Source organism: Ruditapes philippinarum, unplaced genomic scaffold (assembly GCF_026571515.1).
Source record: "Ruditapes philippinarum isolate M1 unplaced genomic scaffold, ASM2657151v2 ctg1779_1_1_1_1, whole genome shotgun sequence".
NCBI lineage: Eukaryota > Metazoa > Mollusca > Bivalvia > Venerida > Veneridae > Ruditapes > Ruditapes philippinarum.
In genome coordinates this window covers 129,278-147,035 of record NW_026852234.1, presented here as the reverse complement: position 1 = coordinate 147,035, position 17,758 = coordinate 129,278, and the positions used below count along the sequence as shown (strand labels likewise).

General features: G+C 32.6%; 2 protein-coding genes across 2 annotated transcripts in view; one reads left to right on the top strand and one right to left on the bottom strand.

Moving 5' to 3' along the window:
* Positions 1–78: 78 nt before the first annotated feature.
* Positions 79–12,409, bottom strand: LOC132753465 (WD repeat-containing protein 88-like). The gene is made up of 10 exons (XM_060743951.1): positions 12,242–12,409; positions 8,772–8,971; positions 8,300–8,363; positions 6,501–6,639; positions 5,785–5,911; positions 5,022–5,206; positions 4,586–4,668; positions 3,186–3,254; positions 2,859–2,951; positions 79–1,247 (listed from the first exon to the last, which is right to left on the bottom strand). The coding sequence occupies exons 1-10, from the start codon at positions 12,329–12,331 to the stop codon at positions 1,083–1,085; spliced, it is 1,215 nt and encodes a 404-aa protein (XP_060599934.1). The 5' UTR covers positions 12,332–12,409; the 3' UTR covers positions 79–1,082.
* Positions 12,410–12,568: 159 nt separating this feature from the next.
* Positions 12,569–17,758, top strand: part of LOC132753429 (E3 ubiquitin-protein ligase MARCHF6-like) — a 39,421-nt gene continuing 34,231 nt past the window's right edge. The window contains exon 1 of the mRNA XM_060743901.1: positions 12,569–12,626. Within this exon, the coding sequence (XP_060599884.1) occupies positions 12,593–12,626 (34 nt within the window). The 5' untranslated portion in view covers positions 12,569–12,592. The remainder of the gene's footprint in view (positions 12,627–17,758) is intronic.

Below are 17,758 nucleotides of genomic sequence, written 5' to 3'. Positions count from 1 at the left end.
TAAGCATGTACACTGGACATGAATATCCTTCATCTTGCATAGATAAATAACCTGCTACTTCAAAAATATAAAACACTAAAGTTAACAATCATAAAATTTATTAAAATAACATTCAATTATCACAGAATATTTATGAACATAGTATCTGGGACATCAGCAACTACATGTAGATCAGTGGTCTTACGATAGCGTCCAAATGACAGCCATCAAATTCAATCAATAAACGAAGAGTTTAATAATATTTTATCTTAATTGCCGTTATTATAATAATTACATTGATAAATATTCGTTACATTATGTTGAAACCACTGAAGGACTGATAAAATCTTATGCCAGTTGGCTTATATATAAACATATATCTTTTATTCACGTTTTTTACTACAGACAAAAATGACCTTTTCAAAACAATCAACAATATAAGATGGCGGCATGTGTGCTCCATTGGACCTAATGATAACGCAGGACTAATCTCCAAGTTGCGTGTCCCATTCTATTATGTCATAGTTTGTACATGCATATCAATTATCTTTAAAACCTAATTAATTATGTTCCCTTCAAATCTGTGTACATACCAACACAAAATTGACTTTAGACAGCTTGATTGTTCAAGTGATAAAAAATGTTTCAAAGTTCTTTTCTCGAGGGTTGATTATAAAAAATCCTTTTCTTTTATTCATTAACAAAAATGACTTCGCAAAATCCAAGTTGTTCTAAACAATCCACTTTTGGAACATTTCGTCACAAAAGAACTTTTATTACATGTACAAATAAAATTACTCTATGAAAAAATAAAAAACCTTGATTTTCAGACAAAAATTGAGTAAAAAACAAGTTTTACTTTATTTAAACTATTGTTTCATGTAATAAACTCTGTTTTTCAAGACATATAAACAACATGTTTGACTGTATTTCATGAAAAAGAAAACAAACAGTCCTGCTGAATTTCATGACATAAAACCAGTCCTGTGTTTTTGTATTTTTCTGATCACTGATCCAATTTTAAAAGAATTTCTTTGTCACACATTAAGTATAGCACTTAAAATTTTTTCAAAATATGTATGTTTTAATGTAGTTCAGATTTCTCAACTCTCCGGATCGGTTGGTTCGGTAACTTCAGGGTTTGTGGATTCAGTTCGCATTTTCTCAAAGTACAAGTCTGAGGTATGAACCCTGCAGAAAACACATCTAGTGAGGTCTCCGGCGTCATCAAGCTGCGCCATCGAGAAAGGTTTACCACAATTCTCACACTGAAAAATTCAAGAATTGTTTAATAAGTATAAGTAACTTTTGTATACTGAAAATATGATAAAAAGTTACAGTACAGCAAATTTTAAATCAATCAATATAAGTAAAATGTATCAAATATACCATGTAAATGAAAAGTACTTTGCTGTCTAAAAATTAAAAAAATCTTCTTGGTTTTCAACCCTTGACCTGTTAGAACCTTTGCCACCAGTACAGAGCCAGGTCAGCCTGCAGAACTGTGCAGTCTGGCCAGGCTCTATACTGTTAGCAGCACAATATTTGTGTATTGAAAATAAAATCCCTTAAAGTTCAAATGTATTGTTCAAAATTCAAAAAAGGGCAAATTCATTACACAAATTCAGCCAGTAAGGGTTAATGTAAATAATAGATTATTATGGCCATCGTGTGGTGAGTGGTTGAGTTATACAGGTACAGGAGTTTGTGTAGCTTAAAAAAAACAATGAATAAGTCAAGACAAGTTTTCTGTTGTAAATGGGCTTTTATTAAAGCCATAAACAATTTAAACTACAAACATGTAATATTGACTAAATTAAAGAAACATATTAATGTAAACAATTTGTTTTATCTGGGAAAAGATTAGAAATTCCGCCATAATACAAACATGAAATATTGACTAACACAAAATAAAGCAACAGAAATGTAAACAATTCGACTTCTTACTGAGAATTTAGAAATTCCGATAACAACATGTAATGTTGACTAACAAAAGAAATATGAGCTATAAAGTGTGATATTGACTAGCATAAAAAACATAATAAAAATGGGAACAATAAGAAAATTCCACCCGAGGCGGTAAACAAAATAAACTACAAAAACTACAAACTATGTAATATTTACTCGTTTATGTAAAATTGACTAGATTAAAAGAAAACATGTAAATTATGGCCTAGAAATAAAAGTTTATTATGCAGAAACAGTATCACATAAATAAATGGATGTTTTGCTTAAAAATACTAATTAAAAGTTTTGCTTAATAATACTAAATAAAGACTTAATAATTATGTAAACATTAAAACTTAGAGCATGAAATTTTCAAACATATACAGTCAACAGTCAAAGTGGTGGAGGAAAGGGAGGTGGTGGAAAATCAATTTCTTTTGAAAAAATTGTAAAATTTTCAGCGAATGTAAAAAGTCATCCTCTTCGTTTCTTTGCTCAGCTAGAAAGAGAGTGCGCATGTGCGACCTGCGTAATGATAATGACGTATTATATGGCTTACTGCTGACTTACTGTAAACATTCTAAAGTAGTAGAGAATGGTGAAGTAGTTGTCTCGCTTTGACAATTAACAGAAAACCATCTTGTCCATAAAATTTTTTATACTAATAAAATACATTTAATTTTGATAAGAGACCTTCCAGCTAATAGAAAAATGAAGACTCAATTTTTAGGCAATAATTTTTATTTTCTTTGGTTTATTTTTATGACTTTATAAAGCTCATATAGTGACTTTCCAGCTTACTGGTGTGTAAGAAGATCTAAGGTTTCGGTCAACACCTTATTTAAAGCTAAGCAGCTCACTCATGTAAAAATTCCCCAAGTCTCTGGCGGGTTAAGGCATCAAAAAACTAAGATACGCATATTTCTACCTACCTTTGTTATTTTGACACCAATTGCTCTCTTCTTCTCTAGCACTATAGGAATCTTATCAGAATCTTCTATATTCCATAATCTAACTGTACAGTCCTGGAAAAGAGGTAAAGACAATTCAATATATCTACAAACAGTCCTCAGTAATCATTCTGAGCAAATGCAACATCAAAAGTGCAGGACTTTATATGTATAAATAGTCATAAATATAAGTTTCAGTTAAATAAAACTTTTAAAAACTTTTGAAATTAGTTCTAGGTTGACTACCATATTAGGGTATATTAATAAGCCAAATTGTTAAAACTAAAATATCAGGAAGCTATCACTTACCCTTGCACAAGACATGAGCCAACTTTGATCCTGACTGAAACAAACATCTTCAACCCAGTCTGTATGACCCTGAAATATACAGCAACACTTTTCTTCATTGTAATTCCTTTAACATATAACCTGCTAAATTTGTATAATGAACTTGCCCAGCTGCTATTTTTTGGAACTGTCTATAATAAATTTAGGGATATAAAGCCGTCCGGTGAGCTCAATAGGTAGAGCGTTGGAAGTGAATTGGGTGACTCACGTTTGATACCCAGACGGTGCGCACCAAGTCACTTTTGTTGTGATTGATCATGAAATCCTTTCTACGGTCATTAATACTGTACCTCTGCTCTGGTTTGTACTGAAGTTTCAGTTCCTTGCGAAATTGAAGGACAATTGTACTTGTAAACTGTTGGACAGCCTGCCAAGGAAAGATGCATTGGCTGAACTGTGCTCTGGTAAATTCAATGTAGCTTACTGCCATGATCCAAAGTGAAAACTAACAACACAACATCAGTTAACCAACAATATAGAGCTTGGGCAGACTACAAGGATGTGCAGACTAGTCTGGCTCTATACTGGTGACAAAGACTCATCACTTTTGGGGACAGCAAGTAAAGGATTAAAACAGCAAGGTAGAGATATACATGGTTTTCTGACAAATATATTTTTTAAGAAGGGAGATAATTACAATATCATTGACAGATTGTCTGTTGATAATGAGTTATCATTCTTGTTCACTTAAAACTGTTTTATCATTTTTTGTTCGATATTAACTGAAACTGACAATGTTTAGGTCATTTTTGGATTTTTCAACTTAAATGGTGGAAGAAGACCCAAAATGCCCCTTTTTGCATAATTCAGACAAAATTGGGTACCTGAGTATGATCAACTAGCTTCCATAAGTCAGCAAGATAGCTTCCCTACAAGCAAGTTGATAGTAGGTTTGAAAACACAGTGGTAAGGGCTCAGTGATATAAGATAAAAAGAGGATAATGAAAGAGCGTAAGTTTAATACTGAATTAATTGCACAAGTTGAATAAAATTATATTAGTGAGCCTCTTTCAAGCATGACATTATTTTATTCAACAAGTTCAATAAATTTAGTAACAAACTTGCACAAATTTATATTCTATTTATCACATACCAAATAAAACAACCGTTTTGAAGTGAAAAAAAAATACATTGATGCGACTATTATAGTATAACGCTAACATTTCGCACATCTTAACACTATGTTTGTGTAACGCAAATGATGTCATGTCAAAATATATGCACGGCCGAGCGATACCATTTTTATGGAGTCGCAAAAGCAGCAAGGGTATGTGATAAAAGACCTTAATCACTCGACATAGCACTATAGGTATATCAACCATAACAAGAAAAGATAAAGACTGTTGTAAGTGGAAATTCACCTGTAATTTGATTTTCTGTATCTCATTTTCTATGTCCCAAACTACAACAGTCTGGTCATAGGAGCCGGAAACCAGCATTAAACCTACAAATAAAAAAAAAATCTACCATCTAGGCTTTTGAAAATTAAATTATCAAGGATAAAAACACCCTCTCTTAAAATAAAAGGAAATTTTTTTGTCTTTAAAGTAGAATTTAGTTTTATGTTTATTTTGAATTTGAGTTTAATTTAAATTCTTTGATAATGATATAATGAAGAAACAAAACAAAACAAACAAGTGTTAATAAAATTACCTCAAACAGAAATGAAAATATGGTAACTAAAGCTAATATACTCCTCAGAAGTTTTACATATAAAACAGAAAAGCTATCATTTAAAATAGAAACCAAAATATGAAAAGCAAATTGAAAATCATTTCAAAATAAAATCATTTTTACCATCATTGCTAAATTTACAGCAGCTGACCGACCCCTCATGTCCAGCACATAATTTTGCTGGGCCCTTTGACCTATATGTTCCTGTGGCGATGTCCCAGATACAAATATTCTTGTCCCAGGAAGCTGAAGCAAACTTACGCTCATCTTTGGTGATATCACAGCTTGATACTATATTTATATGACCCCTGTAAAGATATTCAATATTGAATACAAAATTAAAAAAAAAAAAAAATCCCCCCCCCCCAAAAAAAAAATGAAATTACAAAACAAGAAAAAAGTCTAAAAATAAAATTTAAAATAAAAACAAAAAAAGCTTAAAGGAACTCTACTGCGGTCAAAAAGACTTAAACATAAAAATATGAATTTCTTACATAGATAATCTAGGGCACTGAAAACAGAAAGATATGCAAAAATAAATTAATAAGAAATATACTCAGAAATAAATTAAAAATCATATTTTTGTGCTATTCTTAGCCTGATTTAAGTTGCAATTCTTTTTAATTTTGAATAATTTTTTCACAATGATAATAATTATTCTAGAAAAACAAAGTTGGCGTATGATCTGAAAATTTGCACACAAGTAATTGGTGTAGACCTACATCAAATGGGACATTAATCTTGAAAAGTTATTTTCATTTCCGTCATGTCAAAAAGCCCTTTAAAAGTTTCAGTTATTTTGTGAAAAATTCCCTAGGAATGATTCGATAAAATTGACAGAAATGGAACTAAAATAGAAAATAACGATAAGAAAATAGCAACATACTGTAAATGTATAGTGCTTTTCCTGGTTTTTAAATCAAAGAATTTCGTCGTCCTGTCCATGGATGTTGTGATCACTTTATCATTATCTGGGGCAAACATTACACTTGTTATAGTGCTCTTGTGTAGATCTGGAAAAAAAGAATGTATCTAATGATTTTACAGTATATTTTTTATTGTCTTTTGATGTTTTTTTAATTGGGTTACAATGTCACGGTGTTAAGGACAATTTCCAGGTTCACAGAAGCCCTAAAGGCATCATTTAAAACCTGAGTTGGCAAATGAGTAGATTCATCAACCTTGACTAAGCAAGCTTGATAGGTAAATCATATGAAAGAATCCAAAGTCTGGTCAGACCCTACAGACTGCTGGCTTGATTATATTAATGATGAACAATTCTAAATTCAATGCTTGGTTTATACAGAATTTATTTTAGTTCAATTGTGTAGGAAGCTATAAGCTTATAGATACAATTTCGAATCTGTTCCTGGAACAAACCAGTACTGAGCAATGAGTGTAAAGTTTCTTGCTCAAGGAAACAACGACTTGCCCCTGATGGGATTTGAACCCATGCGGCTAGCAATCATTAGATTACTAGTATGACGTGTTAACCATTCGGCCATGCCACCACTCAATGCTTGACAAGAACATTATATACTTTATTATTTTTTGTTACAAATTTAGCATGGTAATTTAAAGTTTAATTTGCTTTTACTTTACCTGTAATACTGTGTATAACCTGGCCAGTGTGTGAGTCCCAAATCTTGAGACAATTATCTAGATCAGATCCCGAGGCGACCATACTTCCGTCACTAGAGATTTTACATGACATCACCATTCCATTATGATTGCCTGACCACTGAAGGAGTAAATATCGAAACTAAAGACTTTGATATGCACATTTTGATCTGCTGCCATGAAACAAAGATAAGCCTTTGCCACCAGTATAGAGCCAGGCTGGCCTTCAAATCGAGTGAAGTGTATGACCAGCCGCTATACTGTTGGTAGCTCACTTATTTTATTTTGAAAACAGACCGTTCCAAACTATCAGCAGGGCAAATCCATTATAAATATTGGAACACATTTTGTTTATCGGTCCCCAGAAGCAAGTCATAAATAATAATACTAGCACACTTGCTTTTTGGGGCTGCTGCCCCACACCCCTGCTTTAGTACATGTTTCTTTTTCGAAACTACAACAAAATTCAGAATAACACTAAGAAAACAGAATAAAAGCATAATAGAGGCTCATAGGGAAGACTTACTGTGTTGCCTCTTTAAAGAAAGTCTATATTATTATTATTATCATTATTATAATAACAAAAATGCATGCACACTGAAGTCCACTAACCTAGATTTTATCCTAAAAATTCAGTAGGTTGATTGATTGATTGATTCTCTTTGAACCGGGCGGTCAAGAATAACCTACAAAAGTGCAAGCACTTATTTCCAGTAGGGTCCTTACCTCAGCAGACTCTAGAGACAGCTATGAGATACAAGTGAATCCGGGAACCAGTCCCTAGCTCTTATTGAATAGATTCCTTGGTTCTTTTACATGCCCAGTGTATAGCAGTGATACATGCGAGGATTACCTGGATTTCTTACCAGTACACCTCTAGTTAGGGGGGAAACACTGAAAGTGTTTCTGAAAAATCCCAAGGGTGTTACCCAGGATCGAACCAGGAACCTCACAGTCAGTGGTCTAAACATAAACATAGGGTAAACATAAACAAAAATGAATAGTAATGTATATTTTGTCCCATCCTCTGTAACCCAGGCTATTTACTGTATACCAGTATTATTAAAATGTATATATACGGAATGTGTACCATGCGTTCTGACAATGATATTGTCCACATTGGGATCAATATAAATTCTATTGAATTTAATGTTTAATTTACCCTTGTATTCCAATAGTCAAGTTCGCAAATCAATATAATTTGCTGAAAGATGTTACACTCTGGCCTTTTTCACCACATATTTTCTGCTGCAATTAACATCTTTTCCAAACAGATAAGGTTTTCTTTACAAAATGTGCCCAATGGTAAAATGTGCATGATTGCAAGATATAACAATTTCACACATACATGTACATGACTGTTTAAGTTCAAATATCAATCCCCTTATAATAATCAGTCTTAAGTTCCTTTCATGAAATTAAAATGTAAATAAAAATGTTCTTTAGATGGGTTAAATAAACAAATATCTATTCAATCACTTGAACATCCTAATTATTTAGAACACAATATTGTCAATAATTATTTAAAATTCATAATCTAGCTGTTGTAGCCACTAGTTTTGTTTGTTTGTTTGTATGTCATTTTACCTAATGTCATGAATCAAAACTTTTCACCTTTTCACAATTGTACAAATCTCGGTCCATATATAAAAAAGTGGAAAAATTACAGTTAAATATAAGAATTAAAAAAATAGAGATAAAATATAAATGTCAAATAATGCCTTGATAGTAAACTGATAAAATACATAACAAAAAAAATTGTAATAAAAAAAATATCATACCAAATTTTTTCCTGTTTCTATATCAAACATCTGTATGGACTTATCATAACTGCTAGTTACAAACCTAAATATAGAAAATAATTCTAACTATATGATCATTCACAGTAGAATAACATGAAATTTCAACAGTATGTTTCATACATTACAATACATGATATCGAATTACCCAAAAGGTGTTGCAAAATTGAAAATTTTATGTTGCAATTGTTAACTTAAATAGTTGATTGACAACTTATGGAGTACACTTATGAATGAAAAAATGTCACATCAAATGATAAAACAGACAACAAAAAAATGGCCCAAAAAGCCTGAAAAATTTCTCTATCAGGTTGTTATTTTTGTGTGGGGACTTCAAAGTAAAGGAAGGCCTGATTTACAAAATGACTTGTGCATAATGACTATGCAGTATTTAAGCCTTTTTTATTGACAAAATGACTCATTAATGTCTCTTTAATTGATAGAAACCTCTTACTTTGATCCCTCTGTGCAACCTCTAGCCTCTGTGATGATATCAGTATGTTTTGTGTTGTATGTCTTTAAACAGACTCCATCTTCAGTATTAAACAGCTTTACTGTACGGTCACTAGACCCAGTGAGAATCTTCTCGTCATCGTCAAAAAATTCACAGCTATTAACTGCTGCATTGTGGGCTTTAATAACTTTAATGCGCACCTGAAAAAGTGAAAATGGAAGTATACTTCTCTGTGTAGTGCTAGCAAAATAGGCAGTGGTAAAGATGTGTCAGTAACATTGTTCACACCTTATTCCCAGACCTGTAGACAAAACACTCAATTAAGATAAATGCCATCATAACATTTTTTTGTGATATGAAGTAAAACAGTTTTTACTAAAATATTTACCTTTGAATAAAAATAATACCGGACAACTGTGATGTTAAGTTTATTCATGAAAATTAAACCTTAACCACAATAATAGTAAATACTAGAAAACAGGATACTATTTTATGGCCTAAACAAAACTTCTACATTTCAGGTACAGATGGGAGTAATAAACTTTCCAACTGTTCTTGTTTGTTGAACAAAAAAGTATTGCAAAGGTATTTAAAATAAAGCATTAAACCTGGCTTTAGGGCTTTAGTAATTTTAACTGAAACCTTAAGAAAAAAAAAACCCACTAAGTGTTACATCAGTAATGATGACATTTAAACAATGATGTCATGTTCTCAAAAACGCTGACCTTATAACAGTCTATGTCTGGCCCAATTAATTCCCTGCGGTCTGGAGACCGCAGGGTATTGGTACGCGTTTAACTTTTGAGGCATGGAGGAGCACGTGACCTGTTTTCGGTACATGGAGGAGCATGTGATCTGTAAACCGTACATGATTGGTTAACCTTTTCGAAAACCTAGCTAAATACCGTGTGCCGGTAGTCGTTACAGATTTACCTCTAGGGAATAAGTCCGAATTACACATAATTAAGAACAAAAACCATTATGTGACATTTCTAATTTTCTATAATTATTTTACCGTTTAAGGTGGAAAAACTTGATGTGTTTGAAAATTATCAATGTTTCTTTAATATCTATCTCAAATTTTTACAAACACTAAATTGAAAATCTACAAAATTAAAATATTCGTAGTGGCATCTGCCATAATAAATAGAGATATTTTGTAAACTTGTGTGTTTACTTAAATTTTTTTTGCTCGGAATTATTCATAAAATGGTAGGCCTATTTAATCATTTTCTTAAAAAGAAATAATTGTTTTATGTTCGACCTTCTCCAGTCTTTGAACAACGGTCGCCAGTTTCCAAAGACCTTCTTCGATTATTGTCAACTATATTCCTGATACAAACGTTTATTTATTCCCCCAAACAATGTTGAAAATAGTTAAATGAAATATCTTTATATCATTAAAAATGTTCACCGCAGGAAACCAAATTACTTGTCTTTCCTTTGATTGAATATTTTGTTGTTTCCTTGTGTTATTCACATAAAGTACTTAAAAGTTATAGTTGATAACATTTTTTTTTGTACCGTAAATTCATTGTTTTTTTTTGTTTTTTTCTTGAGTAACATGAACTAAGTCCAACTAATTGTACTTTTCATTGCGGTATTGTGCTATTTTGTGTATGGGCAATATCTGCCCTTTACTTTATATATAGAAGCGAGACTCTGACCTAGAACAAAAATATCTCAGAATCCAGCTTTGGTACAATATTTTGAATGTCTTGAAGTAAGAAACAGAGGCATGAAATACCCAAATACACCCAAATATTACCCAAATATACTCAAATATACAAATATTTCCCAAATAATACTCAAATATAGCAGTATTCATTTTTGTTTGTATAGAATATAGACTATGATGAGAAAATGAATTATATTTAAAAAAATATAACATGACTAAGCCGGCTATTACTTAGTCATTCAATCCATTGAAAAGGGCATTTAAGATTGTGAAAGTAAATAAACTTGCGACATTTCCTGATCTAGGTTCATTAATGAATATATATGTGCAATTTAAAATATGATAATATTTGTTGTCTACATTTAAATTTTTAGGGTATTTTTTTGCTGTAATGTCATAAAAGTGTCCATCAGATTATATTTTTTTTGTAATTCAATACCTTAAATTGAGTACATCAATTAGTGGGGCGATAGCTCAGTTAAGCAGACAACTGGTTGTCACTCCTGAGGTTCCAGGTTTGATCCTGGGTAACACCCTTGGGATTTTTCAGAGACACTTTCAGTGTTTCCCACCTAACCAGGTAATCCTTGCATGTATCAGTGCTATACACTGGGCATGTAAAAGTACCAAGGGGTCTATTCAATAAGAGCTAGGGACTGGTGCCCGGATTCCCTTGTATCTCAAAAGCTTTCTCTTAAGTGACTTACAAAATGTATCTAGAGTCATGCCTATGTCCCCGTGAGGCGTTTGACATTAATGGAAGATAGATAGATACTGTAGATAGATATATTTTGGTTCAAAACACAGTGATAGGAAAATGTATTTTTGGGTATATTTGGATATATATTTTGGGTATATTATTGAAAGGATATATTGTATTCATCATTTAAACAGCATTTTAGTATAAAATAATTATTTTTAGTATATATGCTTTTCTCTCGTCGATTTGTGACTCTTATTGGGAAAAATTGCACTTGCACAACAAATATCAGACATAAATACAGTTCAATTAGTGCATTTGTTAAATAAATTCATAATCTAAAAGTTCATAAACTTTAAATTACTTCTAAAAACAACCGCTCAAAGATTAGAGCAACTGAACATGTCAACCATGACTGTCTTGCTCAGCTGGACGCTTACCCATCAATTCGTGAAATCCGATTCACCCTGTGACGTCATCAAAATATACGTGATCACACCACTAAATGTTTGCATGGTTATTTTCAGCCTGATCTGATCAATATATGTTTCAAAGTCTTAAGTAAATTCTTACAGCATAATGAATACTTTTTTGGCTTAAGTGTAAGTGTGTTTGATAAATTAAAACATCAATATCGAATATTTTAAAGTAATTAGGTCACCAGCTGATTGTAGGGTAAGGTCATTTTACACCTGTTCAATTATGCATTTTGATTGGATAGAATTGTCAAATCGAGTGTCTCATAAAACTTGTGTAGTTTTCGGATGGTGTATGTCCTTGCAGAAGTATTTATACCAGACAATTGTTTAGGTCAGGAATCGCTGAGAAGGCACAAATCGATGAGAATAAGGCATATACGTGGGCAATATTTGGGTAATTCGAGCACACCAGTGTAATAAATTTAATTGTATCACAAAATGAAAGTGAAATCTTGTTTTTGATTTATATTTTTTGTTTTGTGTGTTTTGACTTTTGTGAATGGGGAAGCTTTAACCAAACTCAAAAGTGAGAAGGTTTAAAAATGAGGACGACTTGGCTTAGGGACGTGTTAACAAACTGCATTTTTATAATTTTAGTATTTATGTGTTAAACCTGGGCAAGTTCTTCATGTTCCCATGTTGCTTTTTGAACAAGATCAATATCACTTTTTATGTCGTCCTCTGTTGCTATTGCATCAGTCATTATTGCGTAGATTTCAAGTTTATGGGAATTAAAAAAATCCCAAAATTACAGAAAATTGTGTTGCTGTGTAAACTACTCCAAATCGTCTAATGTCGTAAAAGTAAACATAGCCTTGTTACATTTAATATTTGCCATTATAGTATTGAAATATCTGAAAGACGAAAGATTTATAAAATTTAACTAAGCCGCATAATTCTAAACGTTCCTGGTGAAAAGTACATTTTTGGCAAATTTTGACATAATTTACGACATCAAATCAAAATGGACGTCGACGACACAGATGAGCCACAGACAGGTTAGAATTTTACTGAAATTTACCATATCTTTTCAAATTTATTTGATTGCTTTTCATGTACACTTGTTTAAGAAATATTTATTAATATGAAAATGACGTATTATTTTGGCCATGTTCGATCCAGATCGCAAAAGAATGTGATTTTATAAACTTTTTTTGCCAAATTTTTTTTGGTCACTTGTTGTTAACATGTTAAATTTGCAGGTGCTCTTTGTTTCTGACCGAATTCATTCATGTTTATAACTTGAAATATGAACCTAGAGCTTATGTTCTTTGTATGCAACAATGTATATATAGTCCAAATTATTGGCCTGACAATGGCTTGCCTATAAAGATCTTTAGTTAAAACCACAGAAACTTGGGGTCATGTGCGTGGCTCCCCTTCTTGATCCACACTTGCATACACTTGAACATGTCTATTTTTATCTTGATAACCGTACGTCAAAATATTTTGCATATTACAACCTGGTCACATGTCTTGAACACGAAACTTGTTTCCGCTATTTTGACAACATTTAAAAAAGTCCCTAAAATATCTTAATTTCATAAAGATAACAACGTACAATTTCCTTTGATGTGAGACGACTGGAATGAGTTTCAGCACTGTTTTGCGCGCCGAGAACCAAACATAATTCTCTAACGAATAAAACACCTGCATTTCTTTACACGGAGTCATCACATACGGAGGAATTTCATCCAGCCAGTTTGATAGCCACGTGAAATTATAAAGAAACATAATTTAAGTAAAATGATATTTAAACAATGAATGTAAAAGTCTTAACGTAAAAAGAAATAAAATTTTCTATATTTTTTATTGTTTACCTTGTATTTTCGCTCCCGTAAATATAGGCCATGTGCACGTGTGTGAGACGATAACAACGTACATTTTTTTTACGAAATGTTCTGTTTTCCTACGATTTTTCCGCTGTTAGGTGGGGGAAACATTCCAGTCGTCATGAACTTGCAAACAAACATGTGACACGGTTAAGAAAATTTAAGTTAATGTGTGAAGCTTGGAAGAAAGGTACGATCGGATAGTAACATAAAGTCATTGTCAACATCACTAATTCCGCATCATCACTACTTCCACGTCATCATTCAGTGATTTTTTTCCCTGTATTTTACAGCCGAATAAAGGCTGTTTCCCCTTAGCCCTAGCTCAAAATAGGTATATTTTCCCCTTAAAAAGCTAATATTTTCCCCCTGAAATGCCCTGTGCACTTCTTCACCAGACCTATTTCTAAACAGCATCTGACTTATTATATCAGCTAGAAGACAGAAAGCTGTCTCTATAGCCTCTGCTATGTACCATGCATTTTAAATTGAATATAAATTGAATTTTTATAAATGTGTTGGTAAATTCCATTCTTAGTTGTTGGAATTTGATTTTTTCCCTTTTCTGATTTATTGCGCTACACTTTCACCTTCAGAAAGCCACAGGTTGTTTTGAAAATTGGAAAAAAATCACTGTAATTTATTTCACGGTAATGGCATATTTTCATCAGGGCTCATCCGGAAGGGCGATTCTGGCGAAAACTTCGCCGTGTATATTCCAATTTCGCTCTTCCGATTGATCAAAGAGAAGTCAACATCGCCGATAAAATCTTAATTCCCAAATAGTAATTACTTAGCGATGTAAAGAGCAGAGATTGTATCCGCCCATATGACGACCGCTAATTATCATTATCCAATCAGAGCGTCGCTTTATACTACCCTTCTACCTGTAAGCGAAGCGATAGACCGCCTACTCTAAACAGTAAATAATGAGAGCATCGGCCCGAAACGGTATAATTGTGTGATAGTTTTGCGAGTTTAATACGGGATTTGGCGATAATTATGTCTCCCCCACCTCGGGGGGAGACATATTGTTTTTGCCCTGTCCGTCCGTCAGTCCGTCCGTCAGTCCGTCCGTCAGTCCGTCCGTCCATTCTTCGTTTCCGGACGATAACTAGAGTTCCTTTTGACCTACAGCCCTCAAACTTCATAGGATGATTGGTCTTATAGAGCTGATGATCCCTATTGTTTTTGGGGTCAGTAGGTCAAAGGTCAAGGTCACACTGACCGTTGGTCAATTTCTCGTTTCCGGATGATAACTAGAGTTCCTTTAGACCTACAGACCTCAAACTTCATAGGATGATTGGTCTTATTGAGCAGATGATCCCTATTGTTTTTGGGGTCAGTAGTTCAAAGGTCAAGGTCACAGTGACCGTTGGTCAATTTCTCGTTTCCGGATGATAACTAGAGTTCCTTTTGACCTACAGCCCTCAAACTTCATAGGATGATTGGTCTTATAGAGCAGATGATCCCTATTGTTTTTGGGGTCAGTAGGTCAAAGGTCAAGGTCACAGTGACCGTTGGTCAATTTCTCATTTCCGGATGATAACTAGAGTTCCTTTTGACCTACAACCCTCAAACTTCATAGGATGATTGGTCTTATTAATCAAATGATCCCTATTGTTTTAATGGTCAGTAGGTCAAAGGTCAAGGTCACAGCGACCGTTGGTTAATTTCTCCTTTCCGGATGATAACTAGAGTTCCTTTAGACCTACAACCCTCAAACTTCATAGGATGATTGGTCTTATTGAGCAGATGATCCCTCTTGTTTATGGGGTCAGTAGGTCAAAGGTTAAGGTCACAGTGACCATTGGTCATTTTCTCATTTCCGGATTTCTCCATTTCCATTCCTGTTTCCATTCACAGTTATTCTCAGCAGTGGGGGAGACATGCGCTTTTTTACAAAAGCATCCTCTAGTTATAAATTGTTTTTCCCCGATTATCTAAACAAGTACAATCTTCCCTAATTGATGTACACGATGCACTTCGATGGTGGGTTTTTAACCCGAGTAAAGGCGATGTGCAATGGATTTTTCACGGCTATCACAAAACTGTTAGTCAATTAAAAATAATCAATTTCATTAATGATCAGCAACCAGATTAAAAACTTAAACATAGTTTTGAATGATTTCTGTCTGTTAACATCAATTTTTACTGTAAAATTGTTATGTCGCTCACGTCATGGCTACAAGGCGAAATGCCGTAACCGATTCTGATACGCGAAAATTTAAGAAAGCCAATTCGCAAAAATCTTGCGATTGGTATGTTGTAGACAGCAGGGGTGTTTGGCATTGTTCTCTTTGTAGAAATGCCAAATTTGACACAGTTTACGCACGTGGGCAAGACATCCCGGCTTAACTACATATCGGTCGTATATCATGTAACGTGTATATAACAACAACATTTGTCTGGAAAGAAGTGTTCTTATTGTTTCAAAATAAATTCGTAAATATGACGCTCAGATTAAGATTTATCGATATTGTAAATTTTAAAAAGCATTATTTATAAAGATATTACCGAATTTAACATTTCATGAAAATAAAGGGAGGTAATTAGAAATTAATTTTCTACAATTTCTCAGTCAAATTTTTCAATAAGAAATTAATGTATGTAATTTTAGTGATCAAATATAATGTGCACAAATGTTTGCAGTACATATTTTACATATTCTTTGATGTGTGAAAATTGTTTTATGAGCATAATTATATGCATATAAATGTGACATTACAACATTCTGGACTTTGAGAGAAATTTCTGTTACCAGAACAGAATAGAACAGATATTATTAATCAATATCCAATGTGACTTCATCTTTTCTTTTAAAGGTGAGGAAAGTAAAGTAAAAAATATGAAATTGATTTCATCATCATCCTTTCTTACACATTATTATCAACAAATGTACATGAAAATATATAAACACATATTTAGAGAAAGCTTAGATGCAATTGCCTGATCTACTACTAAATAATTAATCTACTTTTAATTAATACTACTATTAATTAATAAACTGGAGAAATATTATAAGTGATGATAATTGTGTTTATATTATAATTAAAGGATGTATAGCCATGCATGTTAATGCATACACATTGGGTTGTTTCCCTTCTCCCTAATTTTCGCGAGGTCGTCACTTCTCCCTAAAATTTCCCCCCAGGATGAGCCCTGTTCATATGACCAGTGTTAGGATTGGTCACAATTGACATATTTTATTTGATACCTAAACAACAAAGAGTTTATGCAAAATATTTTAAATCTAGATTTTTACGTAAAACAGAACACGTTTACAAATTTCTGCAAAAAGCAACAGTAGTTCATTAAATTTGTGTATAAGTTTGAAACAATCATCATTTTCTAAATGTTCTTACTTGTTGAAAAAATAGATTTTGAGTTACAAAGTAAAAATAGTTTTAATATTTAAAATTAAGCAAATACATGTAGAAATTTTAGCTAAAAGATGAAAAAACTGAAGTGTAAAACCATTTACCGTGGTTTAAATGATGACATACAGTTTTCAAAATGACCAACATATGGTCTACGTCTGGCCCATCAAAACTGATTTTGACTGAATATATTGTTGATTCCTTGTGTCATACAGCAGAAAATCACAATATGTTACAGCTTATGACAATTTTTGTACCATAAGTTTCATTTGTTATTTGCTTTCTGGTTTCAAAGCGTTACGTACCGTGAACTAAGAGGAGCACAGTATATGTTTATTTATTAGAAGAATATATATTGTCCAACAATATTGACCTGGCACTTCATTAATTTCCGTAAAGGTCAGGTGATAAACGGTGGTATCTAACGAATATATCAATATCTTATTAACTTCACACGTCAATGAGTTGTGGTGTATTGGTATAGATGCCTGACTACTGATCTGAAGTTCCCTGGTTCGATACCTTACCAACACCACGTTATGAGGACATACATTTTTTTATTTCAATTTGAAAATAACTTGCAAGAATTAATTTGAAATCGTTTTACTACATCTGGTTTTTAGGATACCTTTTAAGAAGTGTTTTTATACAATTTTATTTTTTATTTTATTACATTATCTTTAATTAATAAAAAGGACAGCACATCCATAATACAAATTAAAATTCATACACAACCAAAACTCAAAACGTTTTGCACGAGTTAAGAGAGAAATAGAAATTTTAAAATAAGAAAAAAATATAAAAGTGGCTGAACCAGGATTCGAACCTACGAGTGTGCGTCTTTATTCTTGAAGTGAAAGCACTTTACGACTGTGCTAAGAGGGATTTGTTATTTAGATCATTTAACAACTGGTTATA